The sequence below is a fragment of the Ailuropoda melanoleuca genome, chromosome 16 (genome assembly GCF_002007445.2).
Source record: "Ailuropoda melanoleuca isolate Jingjing chromosome 16, ASM200744v2, whole genome shotgun sequence".
In the NCBI taxonomy this organism is placed as follows: domain Eukaryota; kingdom Metazoa; phylum Chordata; class Mammalia; order Carnivora; family Ursidae; genus Ailuropoda; species Ailuropoda melanoleuca.
In genome coordinates, this window is record NC_048233.1 from 43187090 (window position 1) to 43205436 (window position 18347).

The following is an 18347-nucleotide window of genomic DNA, read 5'->3' on the forward strand; positions in this document are numbered from 1 at the left end:
TGAGCACGCAGGTCCTTAATAAATGCTTCATGACGCTGTGTGTTTGTCTAGCCTGTGAAGCTGGTTAGAGTGGACGTATGTGTTTTTGTGACTGTGGAGTCAGTGTGCATACGTGCACGTGAGGATGGCAACAGAGGGAGAGACGGAGGCAGGGATGGAAGGAATATCAAATAGGCTTTAGATGTATGCGGTTTAGGGCATTTTTTACTAAGTGGCCCCTCAAGGGTGTAAATTCCTGACAGGAATAATGCCCATCTCTGGCCCACGGTACAGTGACGGCTGCTATGGAGGGTGAAGGTCTGAGCAGTGGAAAGTTTCCCTGCCTTCTGAGACATGCACCCAGGCCCAGAACTCTGGGTCCCATCCCACCCCACCCCAGGACTGAAATCCTGAGCAGGACCCATGTCAACCCATCAGTCTGCCCCCCCACCCAGTCTTCTCCAAGCCAGACCCCCATCCCCCAACCTGAGACAAAGATCCCTCCCTCTCCCTCTTCCCAGCAGGAGGCACAATGTGGAAATGCTGCCCAACAAGGGAGGGTGGGGGGGAGGGGGGGTGTGAGTCCTCTCCCTCCCTCTCCCCTTCACTATGATCTAGGAACCAGGTATCTGGACCTTCACTGCTCTAGTCACACCTCATGATAAGAACACATTTTATTAGAATCGTTATACATATCATATAAATATATTTGTCCAAACTACAGATTGAAGGAGGGATAATGAGGGAGAGCTCTTATTGCTGTGGGGAAACCTAGAGAGGGAGGAAGGGGTGAGAAATGGGGACACTTGGGACCATCTGTTCCCCCATCCCTCACAGAAGGCACAAATGCATTATTTCTTTCCATGTGAGGACACTGCGGGAGGGTTGGCAGGGAGGGGCAGGAGATCGAGTACAGAAAACCTCAAAAATACAAAAGAAACCTCCAAACTTGTTACCTAACGGTGTGGAAAAGGCTGGGGTGGGTGCAGAAGGCCGTGGGGGTGGGGGGGGGGCAGAAAGAACCACTGAAGCTCAGAGCTGAAAGAGCCGAAGAGGCCACGATGTTCATGCCGCCGCCTCGACACAGGCCCCAGAAAACTCAGGTAAACCGACACAGACCCCGAATGGGAGGGGGCGGGGCGCCCCAGGAACTGGCTTTGGGGCAGCAGAGAGTACATGTGAGTGTGTGTGTGTGTGTGTGTGTGTGTGAGTGCGTGTGTGCGTGGTGCTGGTGCGGTGGCCGGTGTCAGTGACAGGAGCAACCAGGCCAGGAGGGGGTGATCCTGTTCCCCTGGGGAAGGTCTCCTCCAGCCTGGTTCCTCCACAACCGCTTTCAGGAGGTAAAATCAGCCACCGCTTCCCAGAAGGGCCCTGCCTGGACAAAAGAGCCAGGCGGGAAGAGGACGAAGGCGAGAGCTGGGGATGAACATGGTTCAGGGAGTGGTTCTTAGGGAACCGAATATCACGGAACTCAGTGTGGCAGAAGAGGCATGAGCCGTAAGTGTATGTCTGTGCGTGTGTGCGTGTGTGCATGTACCTGGGCATGTCCTGGGGCGGGGGGGGTGACATCACTCAAAGGTAAAGGGGTCCTGGGTGCTGAGGAAGAAGTGTCCATCCATGTGGTCCTCCAGGGCATCCTTCTCACTCTCGGCTGGGAAGTGCTCCTTACAGATGGGGCACTCCTTCCACGGTGGGGTGGCAGGGCCCCCAGTGCTAGCCTCTGACAAGGGACCCACCGCAAAGCCACTGAAGGAGACAGAGGGAAAGGAGAGGGTCAGTGCACTCCAGTGCCCTCTTGCCTTGTGGACTTCAGGGAGAGGGACCCACGCAGCCGGGCTCCCAGGTCCCCCCGTTCCTCATGCAGCAGCTCCCTGGCGGTTCTCTCTCCTCGCCTCACCCACAGCCTCTTTCTCCCCACACTACTGGAGCTTGACTGCCCGGCTCTCCATATCCTCTCTTCTTTAGTCCCCGCAGTCGCAGTCGTGGTGGCTGTAGTGCACAGCCCATCCCCCAACCCCCTGCTCTCCTCCCTCCATCTCCGTCTGCTGCCTAATGAGGCTGAAAATGAGTCTGACATCGTCCTTCATCTTCCTGCTCCGGCTGAGAAGGATGACAGCATCGCCCCTGCCCTGCCCTGGGCCCATCTCACATCGAGGCAAAGCTGGGGGCTAGAGGATAAAAATCCCTCTTCCCCCTGCCTTCCCCTCTTGACCTGCAAAAGGAAAGGGAAGGCCGAGGAGCAATCTGATACCCTCACACGCCCCTGCAGCTGCATTGCCCAGAGGGTCTCCCGGGGGAGTCAGGGAAGAGGGTTACAGAAGAGGGTCATTTCAGAGCTGGCCAGATGGATGCTGGATCCCAGTCTTCTCTCTGATCCCATCCCTGGGGGCATCGGTCACCTCCCTTCCTCCCCAGATGGAGCCTAGATACCTACCTGGTGGTTGGGGAAGGGGAAGGGGCAGGAGAGAGGGGATGCAGGGCAATTTGGGCTCCACGGAAGATGGTGCTAGAACAACACAGAAGCCAGTTAAAGGCAGGGCCTCTGAGTGTCCATATGCATTGATAAGACGGGGGCAGGAATTACCTGAAGGCACCTGGGATTTGGAGTGGTAGGTGATTCTCTGTGTCAACCATGGCTAGGGCCAAGAAGAGGGAGCTTGGGGGAAGGGCATGGGGACCATTCACCTGGATGCCCTTTCCCCTGGCATCCTCCCACTTCCCTCCTGTTCTCCCCGCTTTTGTGCTCACCTGGCCATGTCATAGAAGGCACTGCCCAGCTCAGGAAGCAGCAAATTGGCCTCCTCACCCCCACTCTGAACAGCTGCCATGAGCACTGACTTCTCATCTTCGGCCTCCTGGGCACCAAAGAGATAGGGTTGGGTTTTGGGGTAGTGACTGTCCCAAGACAGGGGAGCAGTCCACTGGAGCAGGTAAGGAAAGAGCAGTCTAGGCCCAGACAGCAGACAGTGGGCTGCAATGGGAGCGATGCAGGACAGGAGTTCTGATGGGGGCTGGTGGGTAAGAAGCGAAGTGTGGGGAGCAGGGGCTGGCAGCAGTGAGGCTATTGGGTTGGACTGGATTTTGGGGTGTTGTCCACTGGATGGCCTTGAAGACAGGCTGGGCCTGCCTCCTCTCCCCCAAGGGAAAAAGAGAACCTGGAAGGCTAAGACCTCCTGCTCCAGAGGCCGGGCCACTTGGGTATGGCCGTACCTCCCCCCTTCTCCCCGCTCCGGCTCCATCTCCCCGCACTGCTCACCGAGTCAGAGCTACTGTCCTCAGCTGGCCCTGAGAGGTGGGGGGCAATGGGAGCCGGCTGGCTGATGACAACCAAGGGAGAAGCCTCTCGGGGCCCAGCAGGAGAGGAGCCTGCATCTCCACGCTCACACAGGCCATAGGGAGGGGGCCTCATGTCTTCTGGGGACTCATCCTCTGAGTCTGTCAGAGCCGCTGGGCAGCCTGTGGGGGAGGGGGAAGGCAGAGAAGGATGTGTTGTTAGAGGCCTGGCTGGGCTGTCTCCTTTGGATGAGGAATGTGATTAAACTAGACAGGGGCCACAGTCCGGAAAGGAAAAAGGCAAGACACAGAAGGCAGAGGCAGCCCCCGGAGGGGTCACATGCAGCTTTCCCCAATAGGGAAATGGGGGGCGGGGAAGTGGTGTCACAAGATTGGGGGTGTACAGACTCAGCCCCGCAGCCGCCTCCTCGTCCTCTGTGGCGGCGCCCTCACTCCACTTCTCGTCTGCCACCTTCTCCAGGCGGGCCTCCAGCTTTCTCATGTACTCCAGCAGCTCCTGGCGTTGGGAGCAGGGAGGTGGGAGAGGCTGAGAAGATGCCCAACCCCGATGCCCTGCGGAGCCCTCCCTTGCACCCAAGAGGAACTCTGAGCTCCTCAGGATCAGAAGCCTTCCCTAAAGGGGGGGGGCAATTCAAAGTAGAGTCTCACTGCTGCACCCCCCCCAGGAGTCCTCCTTCACCCCCTCATCCCCCCTCCGCACTCCCCCACCCCCAGCGGTCCTCTCCTGTTCTGCCAATGAGAGGGGCCATAGTCCCATTTGTAGCCTCTGGGCCCTCTTAGACATAACAGTTTCTAAGCCAAGAGATGGCAAGAAGATACTAAGTTTCCAGCCCTCAAGTCCTCAATTCTGGAATCCAGGGGGAATGAGTCATGGGTTCTCACCTGCTTCTCTTCCTGCAACTGTTCCTTTTCCTTCTGGAGCACACGCAGTGCTGACCGCAGCTCTGTCAGTTCCCGCTTGCTCTCTGACAGCTGCACCTGAGGGAATGTGGAGCCTAGAATGTACTTCCAAGAACCCAGGCTCTGTGACCTAGAGCCACGTCTCTCTGTGCCTTTGTCCCTCTCTTGCCCTGACACACACACAGGGGAAGCCCCAACACTCTTCTTCCATGAGTCCCTTGTCTTGATCACAGGAGACAGTCGCCTGAGTCCCAGGCTCTGCCTCTCAAGTGTGGGCCTGGATGACTGCCTCTGGGCTGGGGTGCAGAGCCCCTGGTCACAGCAGGTGCACTCTATAATTCTCCTAAGTCTCCCTGAGAGGCCCAGAATATGTGTCTTGAGAATAGAAGGGGACATTGTATGTTTCAAACCAACAAGCTGTGGGACAAGTGCAAGTAAGAAACCACTCAACATGGAAGTGAGCACCCAGCACTTCTAAGCCTACACCCAAGACAGCAAGAAGGGGCCCTGTGGCCTCAGGAGGCCACAGGACCGCACTCATGGGTGGCTGTGTGCCTCACCAGGCTAGAATCCTTTTCCCGGGCCAGTTCAGTCTTGAACACTTGGTTCTGGGTCTTCTCCTCCTGAACTGCCTTTTCCAGTCGAAGGATCTCTGCACTCAGCTTCAGGATCTTGTCTTTCTCTGCCTGCGATGTGGCCGAAAAGGAATATGGGAGCAGAAAGGTGAAGGAAAAGGGACGCTACCAGGAACAGCTTCATCCCTCAGTGTGTCCCTTCCTTTATTTAAATGAGTCTTTTGGGAGCAATTTCCCCTTCTTGGCTTCTTCATTCCCCAAACTTCTCGGTAAAGGAAGGAACATGCCAGCAAGGTGCCTTGCTCATCAGGAATGGGCACTGCTGACGGGGCCTGGTGCCTAGGGCAGTAAAGGTTTCTGAATCAAGATGGCAACCGAGGAAGATGCTACAAAGATCAGGACTGTGACACCCTGCTTAGGGACGGGTCGTCCCTGGACAGTGAACTGCCCGGCCCATCCCAGAGCCCCCTAAGGTCCTCATCCCTCTCTGTCCTCCGAGGGGATCTGGCCACACGGAGGTGGGGGCAGAGGCCGTGAGCTTGCCAGGTCCCCCCATCCCTCTACCTCCACGCTCTGCAGCAGCCCTGCCCGCTCCTTGCTCCACTGGCTTTTCTCCTCCTTCAGGTGCAGGCTGAGCTCAGCCAGCCTGCCATTGACTCCCGCCACTTCCAGGCGGCTGCGGTGGAGCTCGGCCATGGTGCGGTCCCTGGCTCCCGCTGCGCTGGCCAGCTCCTCCCCCAGAAGGGCGGCCTTCTGCTGGCTCGAGGCGGCAAGCTCCTGGGCTCCTCGAAGCTGCTCCCTCAGGGGCTCCAGCTCAGCCTCAGAAGACAGGAGATGGAGGTTAGGGCTCCCAGTGAGTCACTCGTGAACCAGGGGGGTAACCAGGCTCCTTGCTACCCACCGCCGCATCAGGGCTGAAGATTTGTACTGCCCGGTCTTTAGCCTCGTCTTCCCCCCCGACTTTTCTAGAGAGAGCCCTTGGAACTTCTATTTCCTGTTGCCTAGGGGCTTCACTCACCACACGCTGCTGGGCCTGGCCTAGGGTGTCCTTCATCTGAGCCACCTTGTCCTTCAGTCGCTGGGCCTGAGCACCCTGTTCCTCCTGCCGGCCCTTCGCTTCCTGCAGCTCCAAATTTAAGCGATGGTTTTCTTGTTGTGCCATTTGGAGCTCAGCCTGACGGAGATGGAGAAGAGGGAAGGAAAGGGGTATATGTATTTGGGGTGGCTGGGGGGACGGTGAACCACTGTGATGAGAGAGGTCAAGGTTCCACTTCCCAGATTCAACACAAACTCAAGCATTCAGCTCTTGTCAGCCCTTCTTGGGGTCTCAGCTCAAAGCCATTCAGTCCTGAACATCGGGTGTCTGGCTCCCCACGTGAGGTAAAAGCATCACAGCCTGGGCAGGGTCCTACATAAATCTAGGTATCCTGTGAACCATTTCTGCTTCTCTGCTCTTCCTTTCATTTATTTATTTTTGAAAGATTTTATTTATATATTTCAGAGAGAGAGAGAGAGAGAACGAGCGTGTGCACAAGCGTGAGCGGGGGGCAGGGGAGGGAGAGGCAGACTCTCTACTGAGCAGAGAGCCCAACGTGGGGCTCGATCCCAGCGCCCCGGGACCACAACCTGAGCCGAAGGCAGACGCTCAACTGACTGAGCCACCCAGGCGCCCATCTGCTCTTCCTTTTAGATCAAAACTCAGTCTGGATGTCCCATAGGCACCTCCAACTCAGCACAGTCTACCTCCCACTCCACTCCTTTCCACTCTTATTTCCACCCATGGTATTAATGACTTCCCAAGTCACTCAGGCTGGGTCCGTTGGTGCCATGCCTGCTCGGCTCTGTTCTTTCCTTAGCGACCCACAGAAAAGCCTTTGGCATCTCCGTCCTCCATCTTGTTCACAGCCATCTTCTCTTTTCCACTATCATTGCAACCATGTTACATCAGGCCCTGGTTATTTCTTACTTGGATTATTGAATAATCTCATAACTAGTTCATCTCCCACAAGGAAATCACATGAATCTTCTGTAAGTACCGTTTCTTAAGTACATGTCACCCTCTGAAAATCACTGACGCCTCTCACTGCTTACAGAATAAAGACTAAACTCCCGGTCCTCTCCAATCTGACCTAGGCCTCACCTCAAACTCTTCACCCACACATTCAATTGCCCTGAGTGTTCTGGGCTCTCAGCCTTTGCTCTCATCTTTTTCTGTTTCCAGAATGGCCTTCCCTCTCATCTCTTGTCTACTCAAAATCTCCCTATTCCTCCCTGCTGAGCAAATGGTTTTCAAATAATCTTCCACGGAAGCCTAGGGTTTGGAGGAAGCCATCTAGAGGACTGCAAATATGTGATCTGAGCTGCTGCTGCTGCTTTTTTTGTTTTTTTTTAAGATTTTATTTATTTATTTGACAGAGAGAGAGACAGCCAGCGAGAGGGAACACAAGCAGGGGGAGTGGGAGAGGAAGAAGCAGGCTCATAGCGGAGGAGCCCGATGTGGGGCTCGATGTGGGGCTCGATCCCAGGACCCTGGGACCACACCCTGAGCCGAAGGCAGACGCCTAATGACTGAGTCACCCAGGCGCCCCTGATTTGAGCTTCTTCTAAATTATTTTAAAAATATGGAAAAAAAAAAAAACCCAACACACAGACTCACAAGTTTACACAACAGTCTCAGTCCACTGACATATGCTTCTAGGTTTATTCATTTTTGTGCAAACCTCAGAATAAAGTTTCTATTGGGTCTTCTACTGAACTGAAGAGCAAACTGAGATGGCCAGGTGGATAGTTTAACAATGGCTGTCATTCGCTCCTACTTGTGTGTGAGACTCAAAGTGTTCTCAGTACCGTACAACCGAAACAACACAGAAGCGTATTAGCTGCTGAGACTAACAGCAGTTGTCTATAGCCTCCGATTTCAAGGTCTGGCATCCATCAGGATTACCTAATTACTTTTGTTACCTTATAAGCCAACATTATACAGTTGAATTTATAAAAATAAATTTATAGTAATAAAATATTGCTTTTATCTATTCATTGAAGTTCCACTAAGATATTAAACTTTCCTGGGGGTGGAGAGGAAAGCTAAAAAAGTTGGAAAATACTAGGCCAGTTTATTCCCCCCTCTTGTTTTGTTTTGGTTTTTTAACTTAAGCTCTAGGGACAGCCTGCGTGGCTCAGTCAGTTAAGCATCTGCCTTCAGCTCAGGTCATGATCCCAGGGTCCTGGGATCGAGTCCTGCACCAGGCTCCTTGCTCAAAGGGGAGTCTGCTCCTCCCTCGGCCTGCCACTCCCCCTGCTTGTGCTCACTCTCTCTCTTTGGCAAATAAATAAATAAAATCTTTTAAAAAAATAAAGTAAGCTCTATGCTCAAAGTGGGGCTTGAACTCACGACCCTGAGATCAAGAGTAATACGCTCTGCTGACTGAGCCATCCAGGCACCCCATACCTCCCTTTTTATTTTATGATTTTTTAAAGTTTTTTAAATTTTATTTATTTGACAGAGAGAGTGAGCAAGCAAGCACGACCGGGGAGCAGCAGGCAGAGAGGGAAGCAGGCGCCCTGCTGAGCAAGGAGCCCAACGCGGGGCTCCATGACCTGAGCCGAAGGCAGACACTTAACACCTGAGCCACCCAGGCGCCCATCCTTTTTTATTTTTTATTTTAAAGATTTTATTTATTTATTTGAGAGAGTGAGAGAGAGAGAGCATGAGTGGGGTGAGGGGCAGAGGGAGAGGCAGACTCCCCGCTGAGCAGGGAGCCCGACATGGGGCTTGACCCCGGGACTCCAGGATCAAGACCTGAGCCGAAGGCAGATGCTTAACCGACTGAGGCACCCAGGCGGTCCCCCCCACTAACCCCCCAGAACACTTTATTATTCTTCCCTGGTGATGCTTAATATATTCCACTTTGACTAATCCTGACTTGGGTACGCATTTTATGCTCCCTAGGAGAGTGCATACAATGTTTTCTTTACATTTTTATCCCCTTTGGTGCCAGCACTCAGACAGGACTTCATAAACACTGGATGAACAACTCAGAAAGCGAACCGACTCAACTCTGAGCCCTTACCTCGCTTTGCTCCTTGTCTGCTTGAGCTTCTTTCAGCTGCCCCAGGAGCTTCTCTTGTTCCCGAGTCAGGGCCTTCACTGTGTCTCTCACCCTGCGCGAGTGGGGAGATAGAACGTCAGATGACCAACTGGTCACCAGAGAAGAAATGAGGGGCTCGGACTTCCGTCTTGAGCTCTTTTACCGGTGACCCTCTAGGCCCAGACCCCCACCTGTCTTTGGGATGTTCAATCCCCAGAGCAAGGTGATCCCGTTGTAAGCCCTGAGTACCCAAGATTCCTGGTTCTAGACCACAATTTGGAAATAAAGTTTTTCTTTTCTCTTTATGTATCACTTTAAGGAAGGTTCTGCTGATGGCTTCCTAGTTGTTTTCATTCCACCAAGAGACCAGAACCCAGTCTTTATTTAGACAAGGGACAGCCGTGATGGATTATAAACTTTGGACCGAGATCAGAAGTTGGTAGACTTTTCTGTAAAGGGCCTGAGAGTAAATATTACAGGCTCTGCAGGCGCACGATGAGGATTCTGTGGCAACTACTCAGCTCTGCCACAGCAGCGAGGAAGCAGCCCCAGACAACATGCACAGGAACAGCATGCCTATCCCAATAAAACTTCATTTAAGAACACTGAAATCTGAATTTCATACCTTCCTTTTCATATCTTCTTCTGTTTTTTAACCATTAATTAATTGTCAAAGCCACTCTTACCTCACAGGCTGTACAAAAACAGGTGGCAAGGCTACATTTGGCACACGGGCCATAGCTTACTGACCCCTGGTCTAGACAGTCCCTAATCTTTTCCAGATGCTCATTCTGATCCCTGCTTTTCTAGTCCATAATTTAAAACCTAGACATTAATATCTCCCTAGGGCAAGACTAACATATTCTGCACTGAAGAAGCCTCAGGGAGTAACTCATGTTTCACTCTGCGCCTTGGATAATATGCCTCTTTCCTTTAAGGAGTTTAAAAAAAAATATGTAAGATCTACCAGTGCTGAATAAAGAGACTTAATTGTGTGATTTGACGAAAGAAAGAACAAGCATGTTTCTCCTGGTGAAAATTTGAAGGACAGGCATGGGAAGTGGTCAATATTTGTGCTATTTGGCAGAAATAATAGATGTCTGGTAGAAGAAAGAAATTCATTCTGTGTGACTCCAGAGGTCTAAACCAGGACCAAGGGAGGAAAAGTTACAGGAGGGGGTTGTAAGAGGAAAAGTTCGGTTCAATCCAAGAGGTACAAAATTGACAGCTGTCCGATTTTGAAAGAGGCTGTCTTCTGAGGTAGTGAGCCTCTTAAATGCCCTATATTCCTCCCAGTGCTAACGTTCTATGACTTGGGCCTTTTTTCAGAGAGATCCCATAACAGTCCAGGATCACCAGTTCGAACATTTCCTAACAGTGAGAATGGAGTCTAGTCTTCTTTTTCTTTTATTAAATTTATTTTTATTTTCTATTATTTTTAATATAGTTTCTCTTTTCTTAAGATTTTTATTTATTTATTTATTGAGAGAAAAGTGCTCGAGTGTGTGCACGCCTGCCTGAGCAGGGGCTGTGGGGGGGGAGGGCCAGAGGGAGAATCTCAAGCAGACTCCGGGCTGAGCTTGGAGCCTGACACAGGGTTTGATCTCACAACCCTGAGATCATGAACTGAGCCAAAACCAAGAACTGGATGCTTAACTGATGGAGCCACCCAGGTGCCCCCTCTACCTTTTTTAAAAGAGATTTTTCAGTAATCTCTATGCCCAACGAGGGGCTCAAACTGACAACCCCGAGATCAAGAGTCATCCAGTCTACTGACTGAGCCAGCCAGGCGCCCCTTTAATCTTCTTTGCTGCAGTAAAATCTGAAATCCATCCTGTCTTATCTTGTGTGGGCTGTTCTATCCATTCTCTCCTTCCAAATCCTCCACTCCTGGCTCCTACTTAGCCTTGGCTGTACCACAAATAGTAACTATGATGACTTCTGAAGGTGAGGAATACAGAATAGGCTGAGGAAAGATGGAAGGGAGCTAGGCAGGAAAAGGTTTCCCCAGTAAGCAGGATAACCACATGAGACAGCAGGTTTGACTGCCGGAAACGAGAGGCTGGAGTGTGGGGGTGAGAGGAAATGAAAGGAAGTAACAGGGGCAGAGGAGGTCCTCTCACCTGTCCAGCTCCACCTCCTTTGTCAGCACTTTCTCACTGATGGTCTGGATGTCATCTTCCAGCTCCAGGATGCGTGCCACATGGTCTCCCTGTTGCCGGCTCAGGATGTCCCTCTCTTCTATGAGCTCCCCGTGGGACCGGGAAAGCCCCTGGAATTAAGGTTACCAAGGAAGAATGAAGTTGGGACTCACCTCTCAAAGAAAAGAACAAGGGCTTATGAGAAGCAGACCAGAATTTGACTGCTCTGAGCCCCCAACCCCATCACCTTCCTTGAGAAAGAAACTGCAAGGGAACATTGCCTTGCTGGTGAATACAGCCACCTGCACCCTATCTCAGCATGCCTGTGTACAAGGAACTGAGTCTTATTACATTATGTTTGCCATGTGTCTCCTGTCACCTCAAGCTTAATCCCACTTGTTACTCCCTATAGCTATTTTTTGATGCCAGAACCATCTCAAAAGCCCACTAATGTCTCTCCTTTTCCATCTTCACTGGGTTAGATTTTGGGCCCTGGAGAGCAGCCAGGGCCTGTCCCCCACCGGGCCCGACTCCCACCTTGTACTGCTCCGCCAGCTCCGCGTGCTCCTGCCTGGCGGTCGCCAGAGCCGTCTCGAGATCCTGTACTTGATTCCTCAGCTCTGTCACCTGTCCCTCCAGCTGCAGCTTCAGCTGCATCAGGTCATTCCTCTCTTGCTGGCTCTCGTCCAGCTGGTTCTACAGGGGGCAGGAGGAAGAGGGGGGTTGTGCTTGTGAACGCCCCGTCCCCATCGCTCTGCAGATGCATTCGGGGCTGAGAAGTTACATCAGTACAAGCTATAAAAAGGTGAGTAGGGGGAGGCTTGGGGTGTTACTGAATCCTGCCCACCACCAGTCAGACACACTAGCTCCCGAGACCCTTGGAAGAAGTCTCTCCCCATCCATGCAGACAAAAGGGATGGCTCCCTGAATCTTACCTTATCTATTCTGGAACCAGACAGACGCAGGTTTACAATTTCTACTAGCTATGTCACTTTGAATGAGGTACTTAACTTCTCTGAGTCTTTGTCCTCATTTGTAAAGTGATCTCTTAGTATCGATTGTTGAAAGGTAATTGTAATGAGAATAACAAATGTAAAAACAGAACACTGAAGACACCCAGACGGCCAACAGACACACGAAAAGATGCTCAACATCGCTTGTCATCAGGGACACGCAAACCAAACCACAGTGAGCTGTCACCTCACGCCTGTCAGAACGGCTAAAGTCAAAAACACAAGAAACAACAAGTGTTGGTGAGGATGTGGACAAAAAGGAACTCTCTTACACTGTTGGTGGGAGTGCAAGCTGGTGCAGCCACTGCGGAAAATGGTAGCAGGTTCCTCAAAAAGTTAAAAACAGAACTTCTCTATGATGCAGGAATCGCACTCTAGGTATTTAACCAAAAAGTATGAAAACACTAATTCAAAAGGATACACGCACTCCTAAGTTTATTGCAGCATTATTTACAATAGCCAAACTATGGAAGCAGTCCAAGTGTCCACTGAATAATGAATGGATAAAGAAGATGTGGGGGTACACACACACACACACACACACACACACACACACACTACTCTTACTCGGCCATAAGACAGACCAAGGTCTTGCCATTTGCAATGACATGGATGGAACTACAGAGTGTTATGCTAAGTGAAATGAGCCAGTCAGAGAAAGACAAATAGCATATGATTTCACTCACATGTGCAATTTATGAAACGAAACAAACGAGCATGGGGAAAAAAAGACAGAGAGAGAGAAACAAACCAAGAAACAGACTCTTAACTATAGAGAACAAACTGCCGGTTATCAGAGGGGAGGGGGTGGGTGGATGAAATAGGTGATGGGGATTAAGAGCCCACTTATCTTGATGAGCACTGAGTAATACATGGAACTGCTGAATCACTGTCCTGTACAGCTGAAACTAATATAACACTGTATGTTAACTACGCTGGAATTAGAATTAAAAAAACAGAACATGGGGTAGGAGCTCACACATGTCTCACTTATGTAAGATATAAACATCTTCTTCCTATTCTTGTGTTGATTCCGTGTGTTTAGAGGGTTCTAGAAGGCAAGAATTGACTTCAATCACAGAGAAGCTACTCATTTTCGCCTCCTGAGCTTTCCTCAAGTCTGTCCTCTTGTCTGGGGAGTGTACTTCCTCCCCACCTGTCCCTGTCCCTTCTCTTCCTTCAGGAAGTCCTTGCCAACATCTGCCTTTACTCTCTAATTCTTCTCTATTTGGTCCAATGGGAAAATAATACAAGCCACATATATAGTCCTTAAATTTTCCAGTAGATACTTCAAAAAAGTAACAAGAAACAGGTGAAGTTCACTTTAATAATATTTTGTCTAATCCACTCTCTCCAAAATATTATCATTTCAACATGTAATCAATATAAAAAATTATTGAGATCTTTTACTTTTTTAAATACTAAGTCTCCAAAATCCTTTGTGTATTTTACCCACATAGTACATCTCAATTTGGACCAGTCACATTTCAAGTGTTCAAGAGCCTCCAATATTGTCTGGGGCCCTACCATCTGCTCTCATTCCTCACCTGACCTGGAAGCGGGTTTCATCCTCCCCTTTCTCTGAACATTCCTTCCCTGGAGTGGCCTCCCTCCACCCTTTAGATCTTCCTCTAGGGCCTAGGACAGGATGTGGCACTTGGGAGGAATGCTCGAAAAGTACTTACGAAATCTTGAGTGACAATGGCCTGTGGGTGGCTTGCTTTCCTGCCCTACATGTTTTTACTACGTTAGTTTGAGACTTTCTTAATGGCAAGATTGTGTAACTCCCACTGGAGTCTTTGGTTGAGGCCATAGCCCAGGGGAGGGTAAAGTGAGAAGGGGTCCCTTGCCATGCTGCCCTCCCACTCCCCTGCCCAGGAGCTGCTCTGTTGCTCTGTTCTCACCTGCAGCACAGTGGCCTTGGGGACAACCAGCAGGATGTCAGAGCCACCATCAGTCTCCTCCAGGGTCACCAGTTCATCCATGGGCCTTGGCTCTCGGAACTGGAAAGGGGGGCTCTGCCCACACACCCGGCCCTGGCGGTTCACATATCGGAACTGGTAGAGCTGGGCTCCAGGTTTGGGCAGGTAGCTGGCTGTGGGAAGATGAAAGGACCCAGGACCCGAATATGATCCCAGGCCCTCAAGTGCTTGACAGGTCTCCCTTCCCCTTGATGCGTCTTATCACCCACTGCCCTTGGCTCCAGCCCCTTGTTCCTGTTCCATATACTGCTTTCTTTCCACCTCCCACAGGCTATCTCCATTCCCTGGGATACTCTTCTCCCTCCTTTCTGCCTAGCCCTGTCGTTCCTCTCTTTCCAAACCTACCTTCCATCACCATCATCACCATCATCACCATCATAATACCGCTGCTAGTTACCATTTACTGAGTGCCCACCCCGTACCAGGCACTATGCTAACCCTTTATGTGTATCACTTTAAAACTTCATGTTGTACCTATAAGCCATGCATCCCCTTTACCGTTAAGGTAAAAACACAGGAGGATTAAGTAATTTGTCCAAAACCAAACAGTATGTAAGTATTAGAGTTGAGATTTGAACCCAGGTCTTTCGGAATTTAATGACCGCCTTCTCAATCTATGATACCACCTTTCCCTCTTCCCTACCCCTAGTTCCCTAAGAGGACTTCCTCTTTTTTTTGGTAGGAGGCGAGATTAGTGGCTCTCTATAGTTCCTTCCATCTCTAAGTCCCTGATCTCTAAGAATCCCATAATTCTATGTCTGCGGAGCCCTGTTGTATATAGGTCTTATTTTATTCATTTGCACTTATTTTTCTTTGTCCTCTGTGCCCAATTTTTGTTTCTGACCCCACTCTCCTCCTCTAAACCTCTATGTCCCTGACTCCTCTATCCGGGACCTTCCACTCATACCTTGGAACTGGACGCTGGCGTGGACAGGGGAGCCATCAGCCACACTTTCAGGCACCGAAGACCATACAAACGTATGGTAATCCCGAACACAAGCAGCCTCCACCTGTGAAGGCCCATGGTGGGAGAGGGTATGGTGATGGAACTACAAGCTATGGATGGCAGAAAGGGCTGAGGGATTGAGCGGGGGACAGGATGCTGTTACAGAGGCAAGGATGATGAGAGACAGTGAAAGTGGAGGGATACTTTGTGGCAGGAGAGAGCAAGGCTAAGATGGGAGAAGATGAGCTCTGCTTACACAGACGGCCTGTTATCTGTGACATCTTTTCCCTTCTTTTCTATCAATATGAGGTTGAGAATCCAATCCAATAAGGGTTGGATTCCCCTTATTTCAACTAACCCATGGCCCATAAATCTGAGCCAAAAAGGGTTCAGGGATACCTTGAAGATGCCAATCCAGTCGCTGGCACTGGGCACGGTGCCTGGGGGAAGGGTATAGTGACATTCCACCTTGGTGTTGGGGATGTAGGTACGGGCTACGTTCAGAAAGTTGACTCCACCTCGGGAAGGTGCCCGGCTTAGTGATGAGTCTTCCATTCTGCCCTCGAGATACCTGCCCTCCTATGAAATAAAGGGTTAATATCCTAAAATCTCTCCAATCCCTCTCTTCTGCACCCCAACTCCATTTCCACCCACTCGCAGTTCCTGCCCCTGAGGGTTCTGGGACCCTTTGGAGGTATCATTTTTAGTCTCTCCAGAACTTAGGTCTGACCTTCTGAGTCAGTCCCCATCCTGTCTCACACTGTACCTTTTCTGAGTCATAGACTCTTCCTAGAGTTAAGATCTCTCTCATTTCTACTCCCTTTTCACAGCTCCATTGACCAAGTCTCAGTATCCCAGGCTCTGCTGAGTCCCTCCTTTTCCACCTCTTAACATCCTGAGCATTCCAAATTCTTCAGCCACCACCTCCCCATCCCATCCCCATCCCATCCCCCATATCTTTCGACTCATGGATTCAAAATCCACCTGAGGTGTGAGGCCCCCTCATTCTGAGCGGGTCTCCTTGCCCACTCCAGCTGTACCCAGGATGGCCTGTGACACCTGAAAACAGCAACTAATCTCTGAAAGTAATGACTGAATCTTCGGAGCTGGGAAGTGGCTGCGGGTACCAACAGCCCAATCCTCAGGCCCCTGACGTCTCAGTTCCCTCCCCTCTCAGAGCGTCCACCCCCACGAATTAAAAAAAAAAAGCTTCTGCTCTCATTCAAGAGACAAAGGGAAAGGGAGGATATAGGGAAAGGGAGGATATAGGGAAAGACAGGTTTTGACTCTCCACTTCATTACTCCAGGAAGTCAAGAATTCTGGAGGCGGCTGCTTCAAGGGTGGAGTGAAACACTCAGCAGGAACGTGATGGTGTGGGGAGATGGAATGTGGGAGCCTGGAGCCAGGAAAGCCCCACCCCTGGGTAGGGGATAGACTGAAAGGTGGGAAGTAAGGGGCCCTGAGAAGGGGAAATATATATATGATGTTGAGAGAAGGGAGAGATAATTCAAACAGAACCTAACATTCTTTTCTTCAGGTCTTGCCAGGAGCAGAACTAGAAACCTACCGGTTTGACTATGTTAACCCAGCTGTAGTATTTTCCTTCCCATTTTCTCTCTGCCCCCTTCAGCCTCGATTCTAAGCGCCTCAAGGGGAGCTGGAGGCATGCTGTAAGATGGGACTGAGAGGAAGAGGTGTTCCAAGTTAGGTGGGAACTATGGGGTGGGGTGGGATGGGGAACAATAATAATCAACAGAACTCGTCAGCCTGAGGCTGTGAGATGGCCCTCATCATCACTCCTCTCCAGCCCACTAATCTTCATCCTATGTCAGCAGCAGAGGACGGCGTCCAATCAGCCATGGCTAGTCACGTGCACACCCCTAAACATCAGAAACCCACGCCCGGCTGAAGTCGGGGGCTAGGAACTTTAAAAAAACAACAGAAATTCAGTAGAGAAGGAAAGGTGAGCCAGCTCTCCAAAAAGAAGCAACTTCACCCTCCAAAATAAGGACTGGATTCAGGACAAGAGGTTTCTTTGGGGTTTCATCTCTAAAAAATCCTTAGTTAAAATGAGTCCATGTTTTCTCCAAATACAATTCCTCTGGCTTTCTAAGTGGGGATGAGTTGTCTCCAAAGATTTAAGCCTGGGGAACCCCAAATACGCCCCACAAAGAAAATCCATAACAGCTGGAAACACCCACCAAACCTGCAACAAAGCTCCGGGCACTTAAAGCGTAGGAGTATTAGTTTCAAGGGTTCAAGGGGAGGGGAAGAGTCCCAACCCCCCAACTCTGTAGGGCTCTAGAGTTCCTTAACATTCTACCACTTAGAAGGCTCCCCCCGCCCCCCACCCAGGGATTCAGCGTAGTAAAGGCCTTTGGATTGGGGCGGGAGGGTAAGGAGAAAGGGAAGGTTTGGGAGGGTCAAGTCTTGCCTGGGAGAGAATGAGTAAATATTTCAGCTTCTCCCAACTATCTGAAGCGTAACAAGCTGTACAGAGAAGGCCTGAGGGGAAGGTGAAAACAGTGAGGGGGGCATCCTCCTGATCCGGGCCCCCTAGAGACCCAGAACTCTTAAAACAGTAGGGGTGGCTTCTCCGGTACGGAAAGTATTAAAACCCAAACGTTCCTGCATTTCCCTTCCAGAGTTCTCTTAGATTATCCTTTCGCAGACTAGAAAGTGGGGTGACCCCCGCATCAGATCGCCCCCAAATTAGGCCAAGTTTCTTACCCCACACACGGATCAGCTGTTCCCTCACCTTCCACCGACAACAAAAACAGCACTCCGACTCTTGGAGGGGAGGGAGAAGAGTGGACGTAAGGCCTTCTGGAGTTTGTGGTTTCTCCACCCTGTTTCGCCAGCGAGCCGGCTCGGAACTGGGACTACACATCCCAGGAAGCTGTGCGTGAGGAGGGCGGAGCAGGGGGGCGGCCGTAGCTGCGGCCTCTTCGCGGCATCCTGGGAGGCGTAGTTCTCAATTCCGTGACGGTAAACGGGGGTGTGGCCACCAAAAGACTCCACGCCCCATGATTCCTTAGGAGGGGGCCGGCTGTATTCGTGGTGACTGCCGGTTGTAACGTGCGTGGTGGGTGGGACGGTGGGGAGGAGTTAGGGCCTTAAGGCCTCCTGCGTAATGCCTTACGGGGGCGCAGAACGCGTAGCGTTGCGTCCTCCCGTTTGCTTTTCTCAACAGGCTGTGGGATAGCTAGTATTGTTATCCATACTTTACAGATGAAGACACTAAGCCCAGAATGTTTAAGGAACCGGTCTAAAAGCATCAAAGCTATGCGATGGTAGAACTCCAGTGCTGCACGACTCCCAGCTACCTACTATTTAGAGACGGGGATCTAGTAGCTGTGCGGGCAGTTTCTTCTTTGCTTCGACTTAAGGGACAGCCCCTGTAAAAACTCTGGGTGTCTGGGTGTGTG

At 50.9% G+C, this 18347-nt stretch overlaps 1 protein-coding gene across 6 annotated transcripts; it reads right to left on the reverse strand.

Annotated features, from left to right (window-relative positions):
- Window positions 1–638: 638 nt before the first annotated feature.
- CALCOCO1 (calcium binding and coiled-coil domain 1) lies at window positions 639–17800 on the reverse strand. 6 transcript variants are annotated; one of them, XM_034645310.1, is made up of 16 exons: window positions 17650–17800; window positions 15318–15497; window positions 14880–14982; window positions 13895–14085; window positions 11515–11673; window positions 10960–11108; window positions 8819–8909; window positions 5767–5922; window positions 5313–5567; window positions 4734–4859; window positions 4156–4251; window positions 3661–3769; window positions 3236–3435; window positions 2728–2834; window positions 2564–2635; window positions 639–1725 (listed from the first exon to the last, which is right to left on the reverse strand). In XM_034645310.1, the coding sequence occupies exons 2-16, from the start codon at window positions 15471–15473 to the stop codon at window positions 1548–1550; spliced, it is 2148 nt and encodes a 715-aa protein (XP_034501201.1). In that variant the 5' UTR covers window positions 15474–15497; window positions 17650–17800; the 3' UTR covers window positions 639–1547. The 6 variants fall into 6 exon arrangements, with proteins under 6 accessions (XP_034501201.1, XP_034501202.1, XP_034501204.1 ...); XM_034645311.1 differs by having other exon boundaries at window positions 17678–17793; XM_034645312.1 differs by lacking the exon at window positions 639–1725 and adding an exon at window positions 1738–2485.
- Between the last annotated feature and the right edge of the window lie 547 nt (window positions 17801–18347).